The 23,697-nt window shown below is 57.2% G+C and overlaps 1 protein-coding gene across 4 annotated transcripts in view; it reads left to right on the top strand.

Moving 5' to 3' along the window:
* Positions 1–23,697, top strand: part of MPRIP (myosin phosphatase Rho interacting protein) — an 82,761-nt gene that overhangs the window by 28,557 nt on the left and 30,507 nt on the right. For 3 of the 4 annotated variants that reach the window (XM_050906336.1, XM_050906338.1, XM_050906337.1), the window contains exons 4-8: positions 7,513–7,664; positions 10,791–10,875; positions 15,542–15,752; positions 16,769–16,928; positions 23,291–23,432. In XM_050906336.1, coding sequence (XP_050762293.1) covers positions 7,513–7,664; positions 10,791–10,875; positions 15,542–15,752; positions 16,769–16,928; positions 23,291–23,432 — 750 coding nt within the window. Of the gene's footprint in view, positions 1–7,512; positions 7,665–10,790; positions 10,876–15,541; positions 15,753–16,768; positions 17,286–23,290; positions 23,433–23,697 lie in introns of all 4 variants that reach the window. The other variant, XM_050906335.1, reaches the window with a different exon arrangement.

The following is a 23,697-nucleotide window of genomic DNA, read 5'->3' as shown; positions in this document are numbered from 1 at the left end:
GGTGACCTTACGGATCCAGCTGTGGGGACGTGGTTTCTGATGTTTTGGTGAAACCCTTTGCTCCTGAGGAGGGATGTGCAAGCCGGCGTGCACAGAGGTGGTGGTGAGCACCTGCACGTGTGTGCCTGGCAGTGTGCGGTGCAGGGACCACCTGGGACTTGTCTCCTACACCGAGGGGGTGGAGAATAAATTTGATAAGGCCAATTTGGAACAGTGCAATTTAAAATTCAAATATCAAGATGCAAACGAAGCCCGCCTTTCCTTCCCACCCCCAAACGACTGCGTTTCCCTCTCCAGGTAACTCGCCCGCCGTGATCCCTGCACCAAGCTCCGGTCCCTCGCCGCGTGTACTGTCCCGGCGTGTCGTCTTGCCGGGCTTTTGCCATCAGGCTGATTACCATGACAACTCGCTTGAACGCTGCAGATATTTGCTTCCCCTTTGGCTGGGTAGCTGTTGTGCCTGCGCATCAGGGAGCAGGGAAGTTGCCACGCTGGCAGCTGTGAGCAGATGGGGTCGGATCCATTATCATATATTCCTCCCACCCCGCTCCTAGGAGGGGAGGAGGACATTTTGCATTTTAAATGCATTTAAATCCCGGACAGCAAGAGGGAAGAATAACTCTTGGGTTTGCAGGGCTGCGAGATGGTGCCTTCAGCATAGTGGGACCAGCAAGTGCCCGGTGCAATGCTGGGCTTCTGCTTTGGTCCCCAAAAAGCCGGGATGAGGGTTGAGCGGCTGCTCCAAGCTCCTTGTGCAATGCTGGGCTTTTGCTTTGATCCCCAAAGAGTTGGGCTTGTGGCTCGGAGTGTCCCCTCGACCCCCATGCCGGTGGGACCTTGGTCTTGTTCCCGTCATGATGCCGATGTTCTCTGCATCTTCTGTCCCTCTTCCCCTCCAGCAGCGTTGGACACGGAGCATGCGTGTGCGCGGGTGCAAGCTCCCCCAAAGGGCTCCCTGGATTTGGGGATGCTGCCGAGGACCCAGAGGGTCAGACCCCAGCGCTGAGGGAAGTTACAACCACTTGGTGACAACCACCGGGTTTGCTGACCCTCCCTGCCCGGTGCGGGCGGTTGTGTCAGGACAGGATACGGCTGTCTCCATCGTGCACGGACCCCTCGGAGGCCGTTCAGCAGGAAAGAGGTTAACAGGAAGGAGGCAGGCTAGGCGCTGGCTGCCAGCTCCCGACCCCGCTTTGGGGTGGGGAGCAGCTGGGAGCTGCAAGAGCGGTGCGAAAATCGCCATATAAGGCCAAGAAGAGCCGGCTTCAGCCTCCCGCACAGCCCCGGCTGGGCTCGCTCCGCTCCAGTGCGAGCTCCCCGGATGGGTGCCCGTGGGGACGGGGCTGCGGATGGGATTCGTGGCCCCACACTTGCTGCCTGGGCACCTCCGGGATGGGTGCTGCCCATGCTTTGCTGAGGTGGCACTGGGTGGGAGAGAAGCCCGGGGTGCTCGCGGCCAGTTCGCAGGCAGCTCGCGGCCTCACTCAGTGTTTAGACTCGCTGTCTGTGGACGTAAACACCGACTCTGCTTAAAAGCGGCCCCTGGCTGAACTCTCCTGCCCAGCCCCTGCGCTTTGCCCCCTCCCCAAACTGCTCCCAGGGAAGAAAATTCCTTCCCCCTGGTGAAAGCGGAGCTGATGTTGTTTTATCTCCTGGTAGAGGCTTGGGAGGGCTCTACAGGGGTCTGGCATGCAGGGCTTGCTAACCCGTCCTCCAAGCCCACCTCCCTGAGCCGATTCCTTGGGATGGGTGACCTGGGGCTGTGAAGAGTTCCTCCGGCAAAACAAATTTCAGGAGCTGGCTGTCGGTGCCCATGATGAACAAGCAGGGGCCAATGGTGGGGAAATATGTGATGGGGCATGGGGAAGTGTTATGGCATTTATCCAACCGGGGGGGCTGTTTTTGCATCGCTGGCTGCACACCGGGGCAGGTGTCCTGTCCCCTCCTCGCACTGGGGCAGGACGGCTGCTGGTGGCACCGTGAGCCAGGTTTGGTGCTGGTGTAGAGCCATGCCGGCACGTGCCAAGGCCGCATCTGCAGAGCACTGCTTGTGCCTCCATCTGTGAAAGGGGGCGATGGCTTCTGGCTGGCTGGAGAGTCCAGGCAGCAGTGAAATTTGGGGACATCTTCCCCTGTTTCTTGCACAGGGGCATGAGGTGTGCATGCAGAGGTGCAGGGGGCACCTGGTGTTGCTTGATACCTCCGTTGCATTCCCTTGCCCGCGGTAAAAATCTGCTTTTCTGTTGCCTGGTGCACAGCCTGAGCAAGCTGGAGGTTTCTCAGTGTCTTCACTGAGCAGTAGCTGCTGATACAGGAAGGCTGCAGGTGGGAAGATGCTCAGCCTGTTAGACCATCTATAAGTGTAATAAAATCTGCCCACCGCAGAGGTCCAGTCACATTGTGGTCCTATCTATAGCCTTGGGCTTAGTGGCAGGAAGCCTAAAACACTCATTAAAGCCCTGCTGCTGTGCCGGCCCCACTTGCCCGGCGCCTGGGCAGCTCAGGGCACGCCGTGGCCACCCCGCTGGCACCGGTAGGCTGAGCACCCCAGCGGCAGCGCCCGGCCGAGCCCACCGGCAGAGCCAGCCCCGGTGCGTGCACGGTGCATCCCCAGGTGGGATTTAGGGAGGCTGTGCATAGCCTCGCACAGCTGTAAAGGGAGCTCCCTGTGACTTTTCAAGGAGTTGGTGCTTTCTTGCTGATGGCCTCGGGGTGGGAATGGTGGACACAGCTCTGGTGTGGGCTCCCTGTGCCACGCTGGTGCCGGGAGCTGCCTGGCGAAGCTGCATTACTGCCCTCGCCCAAGGCATGGTTGTCTCCATGTTGCTCTGGTGCACCTGTGGCGACGGGGCAGTGGACTCTTGCTCTCTCCCATGCTGCAGCCCAGCCAAGATCCCGCTTGCATCCCGCCTTGAGCACCGTAATCAGCCGAGCCTGGGCACTGGGGATGGGCGAAGGTTTTAGCAAACACGGCAACTGCCTTTGCAGAGTACTCAAGAGTGCTGCGAATGAGCAGCGCGCTCGTCAGCAGCCACCCTCATGAATATTTTAGCTCGGAGAATTAACATTTGTCAAGAAGCGTTTATGGAGGCAGCGTGGATGTCTCTTCCCCAGGCGCTGCAGGCTCGCTGCTGCTCTGGGGCGGTGCTGGGAGCCAGGGCAGAGCCAGCGGGAGCCCGAGCCTTTCCCGTGCCGCATCGCGGCGGAGCGGGACGGCAAAGCTGTGATCTCCCCCCCTCGGGACGGCTGGGCTCCGGTGCCAAGGCAACGAGCCCGCCATGCGAGATAGACAAATGGCTGGGTTTTTTTTTTTTTTTCTTCTCCTCCTGGTTCTTGGCAGAAAGTAAAATGTCCCTTTTGTTTGGTTTCCTCCTCCCCCTGCCCCATCGCCTTTCTTTAAAGGTTGTGTTCCAGATTTCATCAACCCACGTTGTGTAATAGCCCTGGAGAATGGCGTGGGCATTGGCCGTGTCCCACCGAGGCCGTGGCAGAGCCGCTCCTTGGGAGCTTGACCGCGGGGTTACCTGCTCAGAAAACATCTTGTGTACAGTTGCTGAGCAAAGCTTTGTTGTATTTTAGATTGAGCTCCTACAATGCACACGTGTTAGAAATGATGGGGAAGGTACTTGGAGAAAATTCAGAAGTTTTTGGATCTAAGTAATCTTGTATTTCTACCTCAGCCCTGCAAAACTGTATGGAAATGAGGGACTCCTGCAGATAAACCCTGTTGACTTACAGCATCAGCCCCTGCGCCTGGGAGTTCATTGCCCACGGAGCATCCAGCACTGTGCATCCTCCTGCCAGAGCACCTGGGTCTCCCCCGTAATGCCCCACTTGGGATTTCTTCCTTCAGGCTTGTAAGAGGTCCCCATTCTTTCTTTCCCTCCTTTCCACTGTCCAAGGTGGGGGCTGCTGCAGTTGCTGGGATCTGCATCCTAAAAGCATCCATCTGAAGGTCCCTGCATCTCATCCGGAGGCTGGTGGGGTTGTGGATGTGGAGAGCACAGCGTGACTCATGTCCTGGGCACCCAGGAAGGGAGAGGAGGAGGAGAGCATACTATAGGCTTTGTGTAGCATGGAGAGGGACGCTGTGAGCACATGTGTGTGTAAATACGGATCTGTCATACCAGAGGGAAACAGCAACGCGATTGTTTTCTTGGCTCCAGTTCCTCTGCTGATACTGGCAGCGTGGAGAGCTGTAGCTGCTCATACGCTGCGGGTGCTGCCTTCCCCGCACCGGCGAGCAGCGGGGGGCTGCTCCGCTCTCCGGGCCGGAGGCAACCAGTGGCACTAAGGAGAGCTGCTGCTCTTGATGGTGCCCGTAATGGTGTCCTCTACTGGTGCACCCTGCTGTGCTTTCACTCATCCCCCCAGTTAAAAGACACACCCAGGCACCAGATCCAGTCGTGGGGTAGCTGTGTGCTCCATCCCATTGACAGCAGCATGGGCAATGGCAAAGGCAGGGCCAGCGCCTGGGGACGGGGCTGTTGCCGAGGTGGGGACCGGCAGAAGCCAGCAGCTGGAGCCAGAGCTGAGCTTGAGCATCCACTCCTCCCTCACCCGGACGCGAAGCCTCCCCGTGGCCCCAGAGTCCGATGCTGGGTTTGACCTTGTATCAAAACATCTGCTCTTCAAAGGGCTGGTTGAAGTCCCAGCCTTGTTATTGTTTTGGCGTCTCTGCCGTATAACACCTCCCTACTTTCGCATTTATTTATTCCCTTCCAATTGCCGGAGCCACGCAGTCCTCACCTGGCCTGGGACCAGCCGGGGACCAGCTCTGCTCATCCTTCCCCAGGGATTCCCAGCCCTGAGAAACCCACCAGCACAGAAACGGGTGCTCAGAGATGGGGAAGGGGTCCATGTGTCCTCGTCCCCTGCTGCAGAGCCTCTCCATCTCCCCTGCTCCTGCCCCACCACCCCGCAGCTTCGTCACGTGAGGGCTGTCCCTGTTCTCCTGGTTCCTCGGGGAGAGCAGCCATGGGCCATCGCTAGCTCCTCTGTCGGGGATCCCCGGCCGGTTTCGAGGCGCTCCCGGGGTGCAGTGCTGCCCAAGCCCCGTCCTTTTCCTCGGTGGAGTTTGCGTGTGTGCGTGCGCGCATTTCCAGCTGGCACCATTTGCATTTCGCTTTGCTTCAAAGTGCCTGCGCTGCCTCCAAGGAAGGAAATAAATGGTGTAAAGGAATTTACATCCCGAGCGAGTGAGGCTGCTGGCCCATCAGGTTTCATCTGCTGCCGAGAGGTGTGGGGGTGTAGGGGGGCTGTCGTGGGGTGGAAGATTCCTCCCTGGTGCCTGTCGTGTCCCCGGCCATAGGTGCAAGGAGGGGCAGTCCCAGCTTTGTTCGCAGCCCCTCTCCTGGCGTCCTGGCTCAGAGGTACGGTGGTGGACGAGGACCCATGCGTCAGACTGTGCAAGATGCCAGTATTCACCCTCGCAAGGAGGGGTGCACGGCAAAACCACTTCACAGGGCTGGCCCAGCGGTGTGGGGGCCCCAAACCGGCTCCTCCGCTCCAGGCACGCTTGGGTCAGGGCTGCGTGTGAGCAGCCGGGGAAGCCGCCCTGAACACTGCCGTGGGGTTAGAGGGAGGAGAGCAGGCGGGTTTTGCAGGGAGCCGTCTCCTCCTCTCCTCCTGTGCCAGCTCCCTACCACATCTCTGCGGGGCCTCCCAGGGAGTCGAGGGGTGCCTGTGGCAAGAGGGACCGAGTGGCCCGGGGTCCCCGTGAGGGACTGGGGCTCCCTCCTGGAGCCACCTTCATCCTTTTTTTCCCTCGTCCTGGTTGCATTCCCTGGTGCAAAAATGCTCTGGGTGGGGAAGAGGGTCAGACCCAGACCCTGGAGGCCTTGACTGTGCCGAAGGCCAGCGAGACAAAAACATTTCTAAGACTCTATTTGGAGCAGGAGAAAGTTTTTCCATTGGGTTTTTATAGCTCCCGGAAAGCGGGGTTTTATTTTTGTTGTCTAAGACAAAAAAATCCTCTTAGGAGCCGACTACCCACAGCAGTGCAGGGCGGGCAGCTGTGCATGCGCCGTGCTGGGAGTCTGGGCTCGGCTTTGCTTTCCCTCCCTCCCTCCTTCCCTCCCATGGGGTCTGTGGATGCTGATGCTGGTTTCCACGAAGGAAAAGAGGAGGTTTTGGTGTCCCTGATGTGCGACCGGTCCCATTCGTTTGCCCATGCTGGGCACCAATGCTGCAGCACCCGTGATGGCTCCGTGCTACCCCTGGACTGTTGTAGCACGTTCCTGCCTGGGGACACAGCCACACGGAAAGCCCTTTTCCTGGGGAAGGGGGCTATTTCCCATGGCCCGCAGATGGGTAAACTAGCAGCCTCGGGGGGGCTGATCTGAATTTCGTGGGGTCGTAGGCTGGGGCCTCGAAGCTCTCCCCAATTGCCTCTTCTTTGCATGGCACAGGCTGCTTTTGGAGGGCTTTTACTGACAGGGGAGCCAGTTTCCATGGTGAAAACGTTAACAGCATCTGCCAAAAATCCGCCTCCCCGTTGGCCCGGCCATCTGGAGGGTGCAAGGAGGCTTTGGCGGGGTGAGGAGGTGGCCGCGGGCTGCTTTGGGTGCTCCTTTGGTGCTGTTGGCAGCTCGGAGGGGTCCCTCTGCCCGGTCATTTATGCCCCAGGTGCAGGTTCGCGCCGGGATGTGGGGAGGACCCCAGTGTCACCAAGCCTGGTGGGGCACAAGCAGGCTGGGGATGGGGGAGACATGGCATCGCTGCTCGGGGAGGGAGGGCTGCGGGCGCCAGGCACTGGGAGCGGGTGGCCACGCTGTAATCGGATGAACCGCCGCCGCTCCAGATGGACCTGTCAGTTCTCGTCAGTGCTGACACCCCTCTGGGTCCCTCCGCATCCCCTTGGGCCAGGGGGGCCACTGCCTGTCCCACTCTGCTCTGTCTGCTTGGAGCAAGGGGGCCGGGAGGTGACACTGTGTTTGCAAAGCCTGTTAGACAAACAAGGTCCCTTCCATGCTGCGGTCCCTCCCTGGCGAACTCCATGTTTTTTAACTTTAATGGGAAAAACTTGGCATGTGTGTCTGTCTGTCTGTCTGTCTATAGTGCCTGAGCTGGCCTGCGCTGAGGGCAGTGGGGCCTTGCTGCTTTGCCACCCCCTGTTCCCAGTTGCCACCCCACCACCCCAGATGGTTTGCAGCTGAAAACCCAAAGCCGGGCCACTCGGTGCCTTGCCTTGGTGTCCCTGTGCTGCAGCAGGGCAGCCGTCCTTCCCTGGGTGTTCGGCATAGAAAAAGCGTCTTGCTGGCAGCAGTGGACTGGGCTGGGCTGGACTGGACTGGGCTGGCAGGAGTTGTGCCTGCTGGTCTGTGATCCCAGATGTCCAGCACAGGGCTTTGCTGTGTGCCGGCATGACACACGGATAGGTCTGGGTACTCATGGGCAGAGTATCTTGGCGTGTAGGATCCTGGTGTCCACAAGGAGAGGTTTTAGGGCTCAACTCTGCACTCACCTGCTCTTCTCTCCTTAAACGTTACTCTGTTCTCCTTCCCCTCGCAGCCAACAACCCTCCCACAGGGCACCATCAACATGAACCAGTGCACGGATGTGGTGGATGGGGAAAGCCGGACGGGGCAGAAATTCTCCTTGTGCATCCTGACGCCAGAGAAGGAGCACTTCATCCGGGCCGAGAACAAGGAGATCATCAGCGGGTGAGTGCAGGTCCAGGGCCGAGCTGCTGTGGGGCTCTTCCCTTAGCCGGGAGGAAGAGGAGGGCAAGTAGGACCTTGCTCAAGGCCGGGTGCTGTGGCAGTGCATACCCAGGCTGATCCCCAAGTGACAATCACAGCCTGCTGCTGGGACAGACCTGGGGGCCGGCTGTAGCTGCTGCCTCATGGTCAGCTCCGGTCTTCTCCATCTTTTTGGCAAGGACAGAGTTTCTTTCCCCTTCCCGCTCCCCTGCCTGGTGGACCCCTGCCATCGCCTGGTGCTCTGCAGCAGAGCAGGGGCCTGAGCACCCCCCGAGCCACCAGATTTATGATGTGAGCGTGAGCACTGACTTCAGCGGAGACCTGTGCGGCAGCAGATGATTTAAGTCCTTCCTCCGCGCCTAGTGCGCATGCTTGGCCGTGCTGGGCTGGAGCCTGAGGCTTCCCAACATGCCGGACACCTTTCAGAGCCAGTGCTCAAGGAAGCTCAGCCTCTGCTCAAGGAAGCTCAGCCTCTGCCGCGAGCCTTGACCAGGATCCTGGAGCCGAGATGCTCCTGAGTCACTCGTTACTTATGAAGGCCACCGTTTTCAGGTCGGTTTTGTTGTCTGCTGTTGGGCAATATCCTGCTCCCTGCTGCAGAACAACACTCCCAGCGGCGTTTACCCCTGGGACCAAGCTGAGCTACACTGGAGCGTTTGTGGGATGCTCAGGGGGTGCATCTGATGCCGAGGTTCTCCTGGGCTGGTCATGGCAGCTTCAGCCCCAGCAGAAAGCAGCTATTTACTGGCCAGGGGGAGAAGCTTGGCCACAGGGTGTGAACACCAGGACGCAGTTGGAACCAATGGGTGCTGGGGTGACCCCACGATGCTTTTAGGACAGCATCTGATCAGGCACCCAACCCTCTGGCTCAGGTCCTGTCCCCACACCAGTGGCAGGTCCTGTAGTCCCCGGGGCTGGCGCGTCTGACCCTGAGCACCATACGCCCTCTGGTCCTCGTCCGTCCCTGGGCAGACGTGGTCTCCTGGGGCTGCCCGCGTTGCATTTACCCCGTCCCCATTCAGATTCGCCTTCGCAGCGCCCGCCTCGTCCCGCTCAGCTCCCTGCGGGCAGGCTGGCAGAGGGGGCGGATGCAGCCCACCCCCCTGGTCCCAGTGGAGCATCTGACCTCCGAGGATGATTAAAATATCATTGCTCATAGGAGCGCCTGCCACTGGGATGTGGTTGCTCAGCAACACTGAAGATTAGGCCACTAAAATGAACAAATTGCAGTAAATTTCCCGACTCCAGGTGTTGGATGGTGACCTAGAAACATCCTTTGTCCATCGCTCACCTGCCAGCTTGGGTTGAAGCTGGCACGGGTGAGGGCACGGAGCCATGGGAGAGCCGCGCCGCCGGCACGCGGCGACGGACTGCAACGGTGCTGCTGCTCACCTGCGAACGTTTCCCATGTGGGATGTCTGGAACTCGGTGCCTCCCTCCCAAAATTTGTTGACATTTGAAAGTAGAGCAGAAAGTTGAAGGGATGAAGCACTCTCTCTTTCCCGCTCTTCCCGAGGCACAGCATCTCCTGCTTGCCTGAGCCCTGGCAGCAGCAGAGTCGGTGCTTTCTGTTGAGATGATTTCTATTTCCAAGCATTTTCTTTGGTTGTGACTCCCCCCATTTTGGTAAATAGTGGTTGAAATAGGCTTTTTTCTACCAAGAGCTTGGGATTTTGATCAGATGTATGTTTTCATGCGTTGAAACTTCCCTGCTCTACTGAGACACGTGAGCATGGGTGATTCCCCCTCCGTGCACTGCCTTGGGCCGGCAGACCTGTCCTCCAGTGGCACAGCCGCCCCCCTGGTCCCGTTTGCAGCGGTGGGGTTGCAGCGGCTGTGGAGCCAGGGTGCAGAGGCATGGGGGAGCTGGCTCCTCTCCTCTGGCCGAGGTGAGAGCGATGGCTGTGCCCCAAAACATGGCCAACCCCCGTGCCCTGCTCTGTTCTCCCTCTCCCCACGCTCCGGTTCGCAGCTCAGCCTTTTGTTGCCGGTCCTGCCAGCCGTGCGAGAGGGAGAGGCATTGCAGAGCAAGGTGGGGCTGATTTATTGTTCATTGGCCCGGCGCTGGATTTTGAAGGAGTGCGTTTGCTCCTGACTGCAAGCATTAATCATCCCGAAACAGTCCCGCTCTGGGTCCGAGCCAGGCGGGTTTCATTTGCAGTTGCAGCACGACAGGAAGATTTCCCCGGCCGGGGGAGAATTTGTTTTACGTTCGTTGCATGCTTCTGGCATTTATTGCTTAACCAAAACCCACTTGATGTGGTCATCTCAAAACGCTTTACAGCAGCAGCGTGCGAAGTGGGGGAACAGGAGAGGGAAGCAGGGACATCTGAAGCAGGAATGTTTCCCAGCAGTCCACAGATCCCCGTGGAGTTCACAGGGATGCAGGGGCAGGTCGTCAGGCCGCAGCGGGAGGGCACGGGACGGTCCCCCAAACAAGCAACTTATGCAGGGGATGGACTTCTCAATGCCAAGTTCACGCTGCTCTTCCTTGGACAAAAGCGCTTTGTGTGCAGTGTGCGGGCGTTGGCATCGCTGAAGGGGGAAGGTCCTGCCGGAGGCTCTGTCCCTCTCGGCTGTCTTTCAGGATCCTTGAATCCCTGTCCATGTCAGCCTTGGCCGTGGCCTCGCTCTTGCAGTGAGCAGGGTTTGAGCCAAAGCACCCTGGGGTCATCCCTCCTCCCCTTCTGTCCTGCCTCATTTTTCCCCCAGGAGCTGGTGGGGATGATTTCTGGGTACTATTTACCGTGTTGACCCTGACGAGGTTGGAGAAGCTGAGCTCCTCCGTGTGCCCAGCTCCAGCTCGGGGTTGTGCTTAAGGCCAAGTTACAAACCCCGAAAGGCTGGGCTTAGGGGTGAAATGTGGATGCTCCATCTCTGGAGCTTGCAGGCAGCCTGTCCTGGAGGTGGGATGGGGTAGCGTCTCCCCGGGCAGTGTGGTCAGAGCCACCCGTGGGGGGGAACAGCTTTGGGGTCCGCAGTCTGTGGGAAGCTGCGTTACACCCCATGGTGGAGCGTGAGCGTCGCTCCCATCCCTGCCCGCTGTCCTTCGACGCAGACTTCACCTTTTGCTTTCTCTGCCTGCAGGTGGTTGGAGATGCTGATAGTCTATCCCAGGACAAACAAGCAGAATCAGAAGAAGAAGAGGAAGGTAGAGCCCCCAACTCCCCAGGTAACCCCGGGGGGACACACACTGTCGCCTAGTCCCTTGCCTCCCTCTCAGGGCCACGGCATTGCTCTGCTCCTGGGGAAGATCCCCCCCAAACCAGCTGGACCAGCGGGCTGTCAACCCTCTGATGCTGCCTGCGCAGAGGGCGAGAGCTGGGGCGAGCCAGGGCAGCAGGACAGGGTGAATTAATTCCTGGTCATCACTTCCCAGGGTCACACGCTGCTGCTGCTGCTTTCCTGGCTGCTTTGGGGCCACGTTTCGCCCCCCCCCGGGTGCTGTCTTGTGGCACCAGCCTTGCACACGCTGTCCCGGGAGCGGCCGCAAAGCCACGTGGTCCCCGTGGGGACCGGGAAGAGGTGCTGGCCGTTCACGGGCCATTTCGGCAGAAACAGGATGAAATTCCATCGGGCTCCGGTTACCCTCTTTGAGATGACTCCAGAGATAATGGGAATGAAAGGAAAATACTAAAGGCCAGGGCCAGGCTGGGAGCTCCGGGGGCCGGAGCTGGGCTCTCCAGGGACCCGGCGGTGGCTTCGTGCTCACTTTGACTATAAATGGTAAAAAGCAGGGCCGGCCATGACTCACTCGTTCCTGCCGGGCTCCCACGTGGCCGGAGTGGGGGAGAATCCCACAGATGGGGAACGTGACCCCGAGGCCACCCTCGTCCCTCACTGGGGCTGAGAACAGCCGCGTCCCTGAGGCCGCCTGACCTCCGGGCATGCGTCCCACCGCCGCGGGGGACCGGCTGGGAGGGCTCCTCCGGCCGAGCTGGCCTGTGGCACTGGGGGACTGAAAACAGCATCGGGGCTCCCCTGAGCCCCGGTTTTCAGGTCCCCTTCGATGAAGTCCCCAGGATGGTCCTGGTGCAAACCGGGCCATGGGTGGGTTTTGTACGGTGTTTGTTTGAATCGAGTTTCCACCACTCCACCGGCTAAAGAGGTTCTGGGCAGTGGGAAAAAAAACTGGGGGGAAGATGATCCTTTTTTGCACACCAGGCTGGAAGTCTGAGCCACCCCCTGCCAAGGACTGGGGTTGTCACAGCCCGTCGAGTGCTGGCTCCAGTGATGCTCCAGGGAAGATGCCTCCTCCCTCCATGGCCAAGAGCTGACATGTTACGAGTTGCCCGTCCTCAAGCCCCAGGGAGGGGGCTGCCGCATTCGGGGCACCCCAGCGAGCTGATGCAGCAGGGCAGGGATGCTCACCCCATCCCTGGTGCAACGCTAAACCCAGGCTGGGTTCAGGAGGGGGACGGGGCGGAAAGGAGAAGGGGCGCAGAGCCAGAAAAACATCATTTTGGGTTACATTTCATCACCATGGCAACTTCTTGGAAACGGTACAGGATCCGAGCTCCTGAGCACCAAATAAGGGAAGCGGCTGCGGGAAGGATGCTGGCTCCCTGCGAGCAGACGGGCTCCCCAGGTGCTTGGGGATGGGGTGAGCATGGAGCCTGGTGGCACTTGTCCCCTCCTTGGCTTGGGGAGGACCACCCCGCTCCCTCCCACGTGAGCTAAAGCTCACGTGGGAGGGAGCGGGGTGGTCCTCCCCAAGCCCTGTCCTGCTTGTTACCCTCCTTCCACCCTCTCCATCACATCGCTCCCGGCCCCGTGGTGCCGGAAAAAAACCTCAAATTCACTTTTGCAAAAAAAATCTCCGTGTGGGACCTGCTGCCGGACGGATGCTGCGTTGTGTCAGGCACTCACGAGCGACCTGCAAAGGCAGAAGCAGCATCTTTCCTCTGTCTCCCAAATCTTGCCGATGCAGGTGGCTGGTCCGGGGAAGGAGAAAGGATGCTGGGGAGAAAATCAGCACCAAATCCCCCTCTGTGAAGTGGCTTTTCCTGAAGTTGGCTACTGTTCAGCTCGCTCTCTGTGTGCTGGCGGAGAAAGCCTAATTTCTTTCTAAAGACGACCTCACGCTAATCTGGCAGCAGATCATGTCTGAGAGCTGCTCAGGGAGGGACAGACACCTTTGTGATTTAAAAAAAAAAAAAGAAAACAATGGATATTTCTGCTTTTTCTCACTCCCGCATAGTTTTTCCTTGTCTGTGCTACAGCAGAGCTTGGCTGCAGCTGGGCGCTCCTGGGGCATCAGGGCCATTTTCAGCTCCCCCCATCATTTTGCGTCTTCCCCCTGCAAAATCACCAGGGTGGGAGCAACACAGGCGAAGCTGGGAATATCGCTCCAGCTGCAGATTTTTGGACAATCAGGAGTTGTTAGGTGCAATCCTAGACGTGTTTTCGCCTTTGCTTTGCAAGCAGGTTGCGGTCTTAGGGGAAAAAGGGCAGGTTTCTCTTGCAGCTTTTGCCGTGCTCCGGCAAAGCGGTGCAGGCAGTGGGAGAGACTGGGCTTGCTGCCTTTGCCTGGCTGCTGTCCCCAGGAAATCGAGGCAGGATTTGGGGCTGAAATCTGGAATTTGAGGCACTGCCCTCTGTCGCAGGACGGGTTTGCACAGGGGTGCGGCAGGCTCGGTAAGCAGAGCATGCCCAGGCATACTTAATGCGACTGGAGGCCAGTTTTGCCAATTTTGGTGCACGCTTCTTTTTGGAGCTGTTCATACTGCTGAGCGGCAAAGAGTTAATTTCTCTGCTTGCTTATAGACTGCTTTTTGGCCCTCATATCTCTGTCTAATTAAATACGTATCTACAAATAATTATATGGGGGTGTGTGTAAGGGATATATAAAAATATATATCCTGAGCTGGCGATTAGCTTTGGGCTTTCGGATCAATGAATGAGAGAGTGGTTGAGGTTGGAGGGGACCTTGGAGATCGTCTGGTCCGACCCCCTGCTCACACAGGGTCCCCTTGAGCGGGATGCCCATGAATTCTGGATCATTTACCTCCAACACTGCATTCCTTTAGAGTGACATTTCCAAGGGGATTTTTTTTTAAATTGAGGTCATTTGCTGCTTGTTGTGGCTGTGCACGGAGCCAGGACCTGCTGGATCTCCCTGGGAGATCCCCGGCAGCTCCGGCGCAGCCCTGCAAATGCCGATTTGGAGGTGCAGGGCTAAAACCCACCAGCAGCTCGGCTGACGGAGGGGGGACAGAGGGGATGCTCTTCGCAGCCCGTGTCCCGAGCCCATGGCTGCTGGCTCGGGTGCTCCTAGATTCCCCCTGCTCCGTGGAAAGGGAACAAGCAGCTGGGAAACTTCCCACAACGCGGAGACTTGGGAGGGGAGTTAATTGTCATTGATTTATTGGTGGCTTTAAGGAAAATAACCTGCTAATGCAGAAGCTTAATACGACAACAGCAAAACATCTGCTAACGAACAAAGCCAAACCCTAAACGAGTTGTGAAAGCTGCTGCCTCTTCTGGGGCATGCACCAAATCTGGGCTGCCTGGGTTGCGGCCACCAAAATGGCATCATCATCTGATGGACTCCAGAGCCCCTTGTTAGCTAGAGCAGCATTTAAGATGATGGGTATTGTTTTAAAATAGCTGAAGCTCAATGCGATGTTTTATTTCCTTTTTAAAACAAGCGGCCTATTAGGTAGCCGAAGCACCAGGGAGGAGTACAGCGCTGATTGGGTTTTATTCTTTTTATCAGTGGCCCGTAGCAAACCAGCTGTGACAAACAAACAATACAGCTGCTGCTGGCAGGGAATTAATTTTCTCCTCCATCCCGTGTCCTTTAGCTTGATTTCTTTTGTTTTTTTGATGTTAGTTATAAAGCTGAGAAAATTCAGTCCTGGCAAATGGGACCCAGGAGAGAAGCCTGGTGTTGGTCTGTATTTGTGAAAGGCAGCGGCTGCCCGTGAGACATCCCGCAGAGGGACCGGGGATGCGCAGAAGGACCGGGGATGTACAGAAGGACCGGGGACATGGAGAGGAAAATGGGGGATGCTGTGTTTATTGGCATCTGTTAATTACAGAGGGTGCACTGTCACCCCAGACTGGGTTTTGGCGGAGGTGAGGGGAGCATTTTCAGGTTCCCCGTGAGTCAGGACCCGACAGACCCGTTTCTCTGCGGATCTGCGGCGTTGCGGGTGAATTCGGATGCCGAGCCCCACGTGTGCACTGGGCGGCTTTTGGGAAGAGCTGCTGTGCTGGAGCGTAAGCAGAGCTGCGTGGGACCCTGCGTGCGGGGGAAGAGCCGGGGCTTTGCCTCACTCGGGACTGGGCTGCGCGAGCGGGAGATAAGCTTTTCCCAAGGAGTTACGTGTTGGTGGCCGCAGTGTCCTGCACACCGCACCGGGATGGGCAGTTCCTATCCAAAAACAAAGCGAGCCCCTCCGCTGCCACCGCACCAGCCGAAGCTCTCCTTTGTTTGTCGGCTCGCCTTTGCCTTGGATCTTTTCCTAGCTGGATGCATGGAGAGGTGCGGCCAGTTTTGGGAGCCCTCCCTGGGGAGGGACGGTGAGGGACATTTCCACTCTGGCTGCGAGAGCGGCGCTGATCCCTTTGGCCAAGGAATTCCTGACCCATTGCCCTGCCGCGCTGCCCTGGGGCAGGGTTTCCACCTGTGAGCTTGTCCCCTTGGGAATGCGGTGGTGGCACATGCCTGAGCAGCCCCATCCCATCCCTGTCCCCGTCCTGTTGTGGCATGCGTCGTGGGCAGCACCCAAGCCGTGTGGGACCCATGCCTCTGGGGATCACCCCATAGGGACCCTGGGTGCAGAGCTGGGGCAAACCCCTCTAACCCTGCTGTCTCCCCCCGTTCTCTTTAGGAGCCTGGTCCTGCTAAGATGGCTGTGACCAGCAGCAACATCCCCAGTGCGGAGAAGGTCCCTGCCACCAAGTCCACACTTTGGCAGGAAGAACTGAGGGGCAAAGACCAAGCGGACGGGGGCAGCGGCATCAGCCCGGCGCAGAGCCCGGTGCAAGGCCAGGCCGGGGCTGCCAGCTCCCTGAAGGATCCCATGCTGGACAGCAAGGAAGGTGAGGGACGGGGGTGCCAGCACCGGTGTGACGCTGCGGTGACCCAGTTCGGGCAGCAGAGCTGGCAGAAAACCATCGTAGAGGGAAAAGTTTCCTGTGGGTTTGGTTCCTGGAGCATCCCAGCAAGGAGGGGGAGGCAGACCTTGTCCCTGCTGTGCGGGGACTGGAGCGAGGCATTACGGGCTGGAGTTCAGGAATTGCATCACGTGCTGGAAAATCACAGCGTGGGGCCCAATCCTGCCCCGGCAGGGAGATAGGGCTGCCTGCCCTTGCAGGTGATGTTGCCCTCGTGCTGGGAACAAAATGAGGGGGAAAATGCCTTTTCTAGACCCTCCGCATCCCCGCCTGGGGCATCCGGAGGGTGCGGGGCCATGCTGCGCTCAGCCCGGCTGCCGGGGCTGCCAAGCCCTGAGTGCCGCTTCCTCCTCTGGCCCCTGCGTCAGGCCCCTGTTTACATTTGGTCTCCCCGATATAGTCCCTGGAAGGCGCTGGGGCCGTGGCATTGTTCTCCCTGGAACAATAGAGGTTGGGGACTCTTCCTGCCGGAGCCGTGGACAGGTCCCATGCGCTGCAGCCATTTCCTTTATCTTCCCGCTCGGATGGGGGATGCTTTCCGCCCGCTCCCGACTGCCAGAAGCGAGGTGTCCGTCGCCTTGCGCCCGCGGAGCTGTGGTCGATGCCAGGCTGGGAAGGAGAGGGATGGACGTGGGTGCAGAGCGGTGGCTGCAGCCATCCATTTCTTGGTTTGAAGGTTTAGGTCTTTCATCCGTGCAAGCCTGACCCAAGGGTTGGACCGGCATCCCCAGTTCCCTGCAGACTGTCCCACCATCTCTGTGGGCATTAAGGGTGGTCAGGGTGGAAAAGCCAAGGATGCAAGAGGTGGTGCAGCGTGGGGCTGGGGCCCAGACCGTCTTTGCTCTTGTTTCCTGCCCCTGTCCTGGGTGGAATCAGGGTGTTTTTTGTTAAAAGCAGAACTCGGACTTGAAACCAAGCACGATGACTTCTCTGTCCCTTAGACGAGAGCTCCATGAACGGAGACCGGATAGACTGTGGGCGGAAGACGCGTGTCGAGAGTGGGTACTTTTCCTTGGAGAAGACGAAGCAAGACTCGAAGCTGGAAGAGCAGCAGCTGCCACCCCCGCCGAGCCCACCCAGCCCCAGCACCCCGAACAACAGGTACAGTTATCCCAAATCGCCCTCGCAGGAGCATGCCCAGCCCTTTCCTTCCCCAGGTACCCGATCAGGCGACCGAATGATTCACAGCTTCTCTCTGAACTCCTTGGACTCGAAGAGCAGTTGCCCCATGCACAAGGACTCCAGCAGCAGAGATGTAGGAAGGGGAGCTGAAAAATCGGGGCGTCCCCTTTCTTTTAAAGCCAGCCGGCAGTACACCACCCTGGCCGACGTTCCCAAGGCCATTAGGATCAGTAATCGTGAGGCCTTCCAGGTGGAGAGGAAGCGGCTAGAGCGGAGAACCCGGGCCCGTAGCCCTGGGAGAGAAGAAGTGGCCCGGCTCTTTGGCAATGAGAGAAGGTAAGGCATGAGTGGCTAATCTCCTCCTTGCATGCTTGCAACGGCAGCAAGGCTGCGTCCCTGCCGCAGCCCTGGACGGAGCAGGTGGTATTTGCTGGGTGAAGCCCCTTTGTGTTACAGTGCTCCTGGGTTTAAGGATGCCCGTCCACACCGACCAGGCGGTGGGATGTCCTTAGTAGTGGCAGCGGGCAGGTGTCACCCTGTCTGGCTGCTTTGGGGATAGCTGACTGAGGTGGGTGACGTTCGGTGGCTGTATTTGCAAGCAAACCCACCCTCCCTGTCCCTTCCCCGGCGCGGCACACGCTGGCAGCTGGCACCATTAATTAGGTTAGCTGTCTAAATGGTGTTAGTGCCGGGTGCGTTACGCAACCGCCTAATGAGCTGAGAGAGGTTTCAAAATGTCACGGCATTAATCTGGGAGAGGAGAGGCGGGTGCAGTGCCGAGGCAGGGCTGCAAAACAGCTCGGTGCGGAGGAGGACGGGGAGGGCATCGGCACACGCGCCTGCACTGTGCACCGGCGTGCTTGGTGCTCTCTGGGCGAGGCGAAGGACGGGCTCGACTTGCCCTGGGAGAGACGCATTTGTGCGGTGAGGGCAGCAGAGCAAACCGGGAGACGGGCTCCAGGCGAGAGGGCTGCCTGCCAGTCTGATTTTCTTGCCCTGGTTTTCCTCCGGGCATGTTCTCTCTTGCACGGTTTCAGCAGGCACTTCTCCTCCGTTTCTTCCCAGCCCCTAAAGGACTGTTTTCCAGCCTGGCTTCCGAGAGCTGGAAGCGGGTCTGGGAAGCATGGCGTAACTTTGTGCCGGTGCTGCCGGTCAGCAGGAGGATCCCAAACCCAGCCCAGCCCTGGCAGCGTGCGCAGCAAGTGCTGGACTGGGAATAAAGGAGAAGAGCACGGTTTGGCTTTCTCTGCCTTGGGAATTGGATCTTCCCCAGGATGGAGGAGAAGGATGCCACACAGGTCCCTTGGCCACCCCGGCTGGGGACAGGGCTGAGGAAGGGCTGGTGCCTGCTGGTTTGCAGGCTGAACTGGTGCAGCGTGTTGGCTCAGGTGTGGGTGAGATCGTGTCCCTGCTGGGTTTGCTTGCACAGGATGCCCTGGCCAGCGCCTGTCCACAGTGTGAGAGGACAGCACGTTGCTCCAGTGCTGACAGTCCCTTGCTCCAGCCCCGCGGATATCGTGCAGCACTGGGATCCGGCACGGAGCTGGGATGTGCCAGCTGAGGACAGGGAGGAGCAGATTTACAGGCAGATAACGGGGCCTGGGAGAAGATGCTGCTGCCAGAGACTGTCCTTTTTTAATGTCAGCCCCAGTCATTGCCTGCTGACGGGTGCCTTTTCCCAGGGAAAGTCTGTTTTTCCCAGCTCAGCTGGGCTCCTGGGGCTGTTAACAGGTTTTTATTGCTTTATCAGTATTGGCAAAAATTCCCCTATGTCAGCTTGGGGCCTTTATCGGAGCAGGACGGGTGTACGGAGAGGAGCAGGCACTGTACCAGGCACAGAGGTCTTGCTGCCCGCGGGGCTGAGCCCAGTCCAGCGTTTGGGAGGGGGTTGATGGCAGAGAGCAGGGCAAGGGGTCCCTACCTGCCAGAGGGTTTGGCCGGGGATTGCATCCCACAGCGCCGGAGGAGTGTGCCGTGAGCAGGGACGGCTCAGTGGGCAGTGTTTAGGGACGGGCACGTTTGCTTTCTCCTCTGGTAACCTGGGAATTGGCCCGTGTGGGTGGCATGGGTGGAGAGGCCGTGTGTCCCGGAGCTCGGGTGGATATGGCGGGGCACGGAGAGGCAGTCCAGCGTCGCACCAGAGAATTAACATTCACCAGCACCCTGCTCAGCTTGGCTTGGCTGCTTTTTAAATGAGTTTACTTAGTCCACATATCCCTCTCATTTTTCTCCTCCGAGCTCAGGCTGTGCTGTTTGAGGTTGAGCAAATACAATAACTCACTTCCATGCTGTGGGGTCAGCTTTTTCCCCCGGGTTTAACGCTATTTCTAATAATCCTTCTCAGTAACCCACTAACATGTCCGGGAACGCTTGCCTGAAATCACTTGCCCACGTGCCAACCCCATAGGTGCCAGCCGGGCATCGTTCAGATCTGCCTTTCATCTCTCAGTGCAGCCAAACGAACTTGCTCTGATTCTTTTGGTATTTTTTGGCTCTTCCTCCCCGTTTGTTTACCCACCATAAATCAGTGCAAGTGTCAGAGCTATGGATGGAAAAGAATTATTTTAGGGACCCGGTGCTGCATCCTGAGTGACACACCTGTAGGCTTAGCTCCCGATAAAGCCGTTTTTCAAGGCTTCTTGTCCTGTTTCCTTATAGTAAGAGACATTACGTGACTTAAATCCAGGACTGTGCTGGAAATTTTCTGTGTTGACCATTTCTACCTGACGCTGTCTCCACGCCCCATGCAGATGTCTGAGCTCGCAGCCACTCAGAAACATGAATCAGAAACCAGGAGATAATCTCCATGATTTTGGCAGAGCGGCAGAGTGCGAGTTCCCTCTGCTGGCACGCGGCAGGACGGGGCTGCCGGCACCGCGCTGCCCGCATCGCGCCGGGGTGCCCGACCAGGCCAGGGGAGAGAGTCTGTGTCCAGAGAGATCGAGCCATGCCTCCGGTCTCCCATCTCAGACCCATCCCTAGGGCAAAAGAACAGGGGCAGCTCTTTGGAAACCCCATGGATGAATCTTGAAGCCTGTTTTGCACACAGAATCACAGCAGAAGAGGGCTGCAGGGACGTCTTCGGACATCGGTCCCTGTATCCCAACGGGGCTCTGCAGCTGCAGGGATAGATCCTCACACATCTCAGGAGGGTGCCAGTGGCTTTGGGAAGGAGACCACCATCGAGTGGGGAGTCCTTGGGGTGCAGAGACCCGGAGCCCCTTCCTCTGGGTGTGCGGCCGCAGGCTCACCTGCCTCCTGCAGCTCCCTGGGGAGCATTGGGATTTCTGGTTGGCAAACTTGGCTTTTCTTGCACATTTCCAGGGAGGCAGCCCCTAAAACCACGGCTTTCCCAGTTGACCCCACGTTCTGCTCACGCTGGCAAGAGTCCGCTGTGGCATCTGCTGGATCTGCTGTAGGAGCGTGGTCAGGGGGCTGAGGCGTGTTTCTAGCCTCGATAAATAGCAGAGCTGCCTGAAATCACTTAAAAGACTTTCCTTTCTCAAATTCCTTCTCTGGAGCTTCTTGAGATGTAAGGCTCTGCTCTGAATGCTGCTTCTACCCGCAGAGAGGAGCGCCTGCTCTCCCAAGTATAGTTTGTTTTTTTTTTCCTTGTAAAACTATCCTCTTTGTTTTTGTGGACCTTTTGGGGAAATTCCTCTTCCTTTTCCTGACACTCACTGTCTTTCTTGCTGCTAAATAATGAATGAATCCAATAAAAACAAGCCCTTTCTTCCAATCAAAGAAAACCACTTTAACGATAGCTTGTGCTGGTCTTTATAGCTTTCCTTCCCACCGCACACACCCCTCCACCTAACAGCCGAGATCTGCAGCTCGGGTTTAGTGGCCTGGAAAAGATTAACAGCCTGCATGGCCAAGGAACTCCTTGGGATGAGCTTTGTAGTTGAGAAAGCACTAAATGGCACCGCAGCTTTTAAAACGCTTCTTCGTACCTGTCCGCAGCCTTGTTTTGGCAACACGGAGCTGCTGTTCAGAGGGAGCAGCTTTCTCCTTGGCGCGGTGGGGAGGAGAGGAGAGCCCTTCCCCTCCTCGTCCCCCCCAGGATCTCTAGCAGTAACCTCTCTGAAATGTTGAGCTAATGGGAAAAAAAATGATTCTTTCCTGTAATCAGGATGATATTAACCCTTGGGGCTGTGATTTGGTTGCAGTGATTTATTTTTCTCCTCCCTTTTTTAATGACGAGTTACTGGAATGATTTTGATTTTGTTTTGTATGTAGATGCAGATATATAATTTCCTCTTCTGTTCATTCATTTTCCAGCCTTGTTTTCTTCCAGGTCTTGTTGCTCTCCACCTTCTCCTGCTGTGTTGCTGTGTGACGTGTCCGCCTTTACTTCGCCTGCTTCGCTACCATCTCATCTCAATCTCAAGCCGTAGAACAACCTGGTGGTGCAGCCCCTTTCATGAGAAATCAACCTGCTTTTGATTTTGTTTTATGGTTTTTGGTTGGGTTTTTTTTTTGTCTCCTGATTTGTTTTTCTTCAGGCCTTCACCTAATAGGGCACAGACAATGTTAATTCATGGACCTCTTACTCCCTCCTAAACTGAGACTCAGAGAAGGCTGGGCCAGTAGAAAAAAGGTTAAAAAATTATGACTCCAAAACAGTTCCCCGTCTGTCAGGGAACAGAGGACGTGGATTTATGCTCTGCAGGCTGGCTTATGTGAATGGACATCTCGTGAGCAGAACATCCCAGGGGGACTGGGAGCTCTGCGAGAGCCCAGGATCTGCCCGCTCCCAGTTTGCAAACTGGGAAGCAGCAGGGGCTGAACAGATATCCCGTAAAAACATCAGAGACATTTGAATTTACAAAGCAAAGTCTTCCCCGCTGATTTTGTCCCTTCCTCTTTGGTTGTGGCCTTCAGCCTCCTGGCAGCCTGGCTCTGAGCAGCAGTGAGGGGCCCCCAGCTCGCCGGGGGATGTGACGTGCTCGGACTATTCGCCTCATTTATGGAATTTGGTGCAAATGTTGGTTAAAAACTGAACATCTCATGTTTTTTGAGTCGTTAACCTGCTGTTTCTTTTTGTGGGAAGTGTTAAAAATGGTTTTTTGGATAACCTGTTTCCCTTCACCTGGTTGCCATTGTGATTTTCATGCACATTAGAGGTTCACACAGAGCAAGCAGCCCCGAGTTTAGATGCGGCATGCGTGGGTCCAAATTTTGTGTCAGGAACCCACCCGGATTGAGCTTTTTGAGGAGGTTCGAAATTGAGCTTTAAACCTTGCAGCTCAGCTAGCGTGTGTGTTGGTGGTGGGTTATTGCTTCACATTCCCAGGTTGTGATTAAAGACCTGAGGTTGATACTTGCCCGAACCCCTGGGCATGCAAACTTGGACACCAGCAGGTCCTTTGGAAATTCCAGTATTTCCTCTCCTGTGGGTCAGCGAGCAGCTTTTCATGCTGAAATGGCGCTTTTAATTCCACCTGCAAAGGCCTGGTTTTGGCTTGTTCTTAGGAGCATCCCATTTGGGTTTGGTCCAGGGTTGGCTCCTGCTCCATCCACATTTCTTCATAGTTCTCCTCCGTCCTCGGAGACATGTGTGCCTTGGTGTGATGGACCACCGAGGCAGTGTCTGAGCGCCCAAGTTGTGCTCCCTGCTGTCCATACTGGATTTGCAGACCAGTTTGAGAGGAGGGTAGAGCCCCGGGGCTTTGCAGGGGATGCCCTGCTGTGCCTGCACAGGGTGCTCCTCATCTCCTCATGCCTCTTCAGCTGGCACACCCTGCGAGCCAGACCCGTTGTCTGGAGGCACCTACGGACACTCCTCACTCAGTGCAATCCTGTGGAAGTTACCTGTGCGGGGCTGAGTTTTTACGGGGTATCATCTTTTACAGTGAACCTGCAGGGTGACCCGAAGCCACCCGTTACCTCTGCACCCCAGCTTGGTCTTACGTGTCCCTGCTCTGTGGCCTAGGGGGCCGTCGATAGCTGCAGTGCTAGAGAGTAAAGCCAAAGCTTAAGCCAAAGCTGCTCAATAATCCCTGCTTCTCAAAGGGCTGTAAAATTTACAAGTAAAAAGTTATTGCTGGTTTTGCAAGGGTTTTCTAGATATTTAAGAAGATACTATTTGTGGAGCTGAGTAGCGTGAGATTTTTCCCCACTTTGGCTGCAGGTAAAATGGTGCATGTCAGATCAGGGCGTTTTGCCCTGGATTTCTGCACGCTAGAGCTTGCAGCGAAACAGGGACCAAAAGCCAAGTGTGCATGAACACTGGGTCGAGCAATTCTGCACCCTTAAATTTGTGGGATTGTACAGCTCAGCACAGTTGCTGTTCTTGTGTTTAAACCGGCTCTGGTTTCCCCTTTCTCTCTGTTTTCCAGGCGATCCCAGGTAATTGAAAAATTTGAGGCATTAGATATTGAAAACGCGGAGCACATGGAAACGAATGTGTCGGCCGGTGCTGCCCTTTCCAGCGAGACGCGGCAGGGCAGGAGCGAGAAGAGGGTTTTCCCACGGAAACGGGTAAGCTGCTCAGCTGAGGTCTCGTGGTGGGGTTTGGAGGATGGCACCTGGGATCCGGCAGCCCAGGACAGAGGGTTTAGCTCTGGGATTTAGCTCTAGGTTTTGTCCCTGGGTGGAGTAGGGGATCTGGAGTCGCAGGCAGGCTCATGCAGGAGCCAAACTGCTGCGTGTGCTTAGTCTGTGCAGGTTTGCTGCTCGCTGCTCTGCTCCCTTGGCCCAGCTGCAGATCAGAGTGGAAAATCAGGCTGTCTTTTCTCCTTCCTCC

The sequence above is a fragment of the Gymnogyps californianus genome, chromosome 15 (genome assembly GCF_018139145.2).
Source record: "Gymnogyps californianus isolate 813 chromosome 15, ASM1813914v2, whole genome shotgun sequence".
NCBI lineage: Eukaryota > Metazoa > Chordata > Aves > Accipitriformes > Cathartidae > Gymnogyps > Gymnogyps californianus.
Note: the sequence above shows the minus strand (reverse complement) of the source record. Positions and strands in the feature narration are given on the sequence as shown.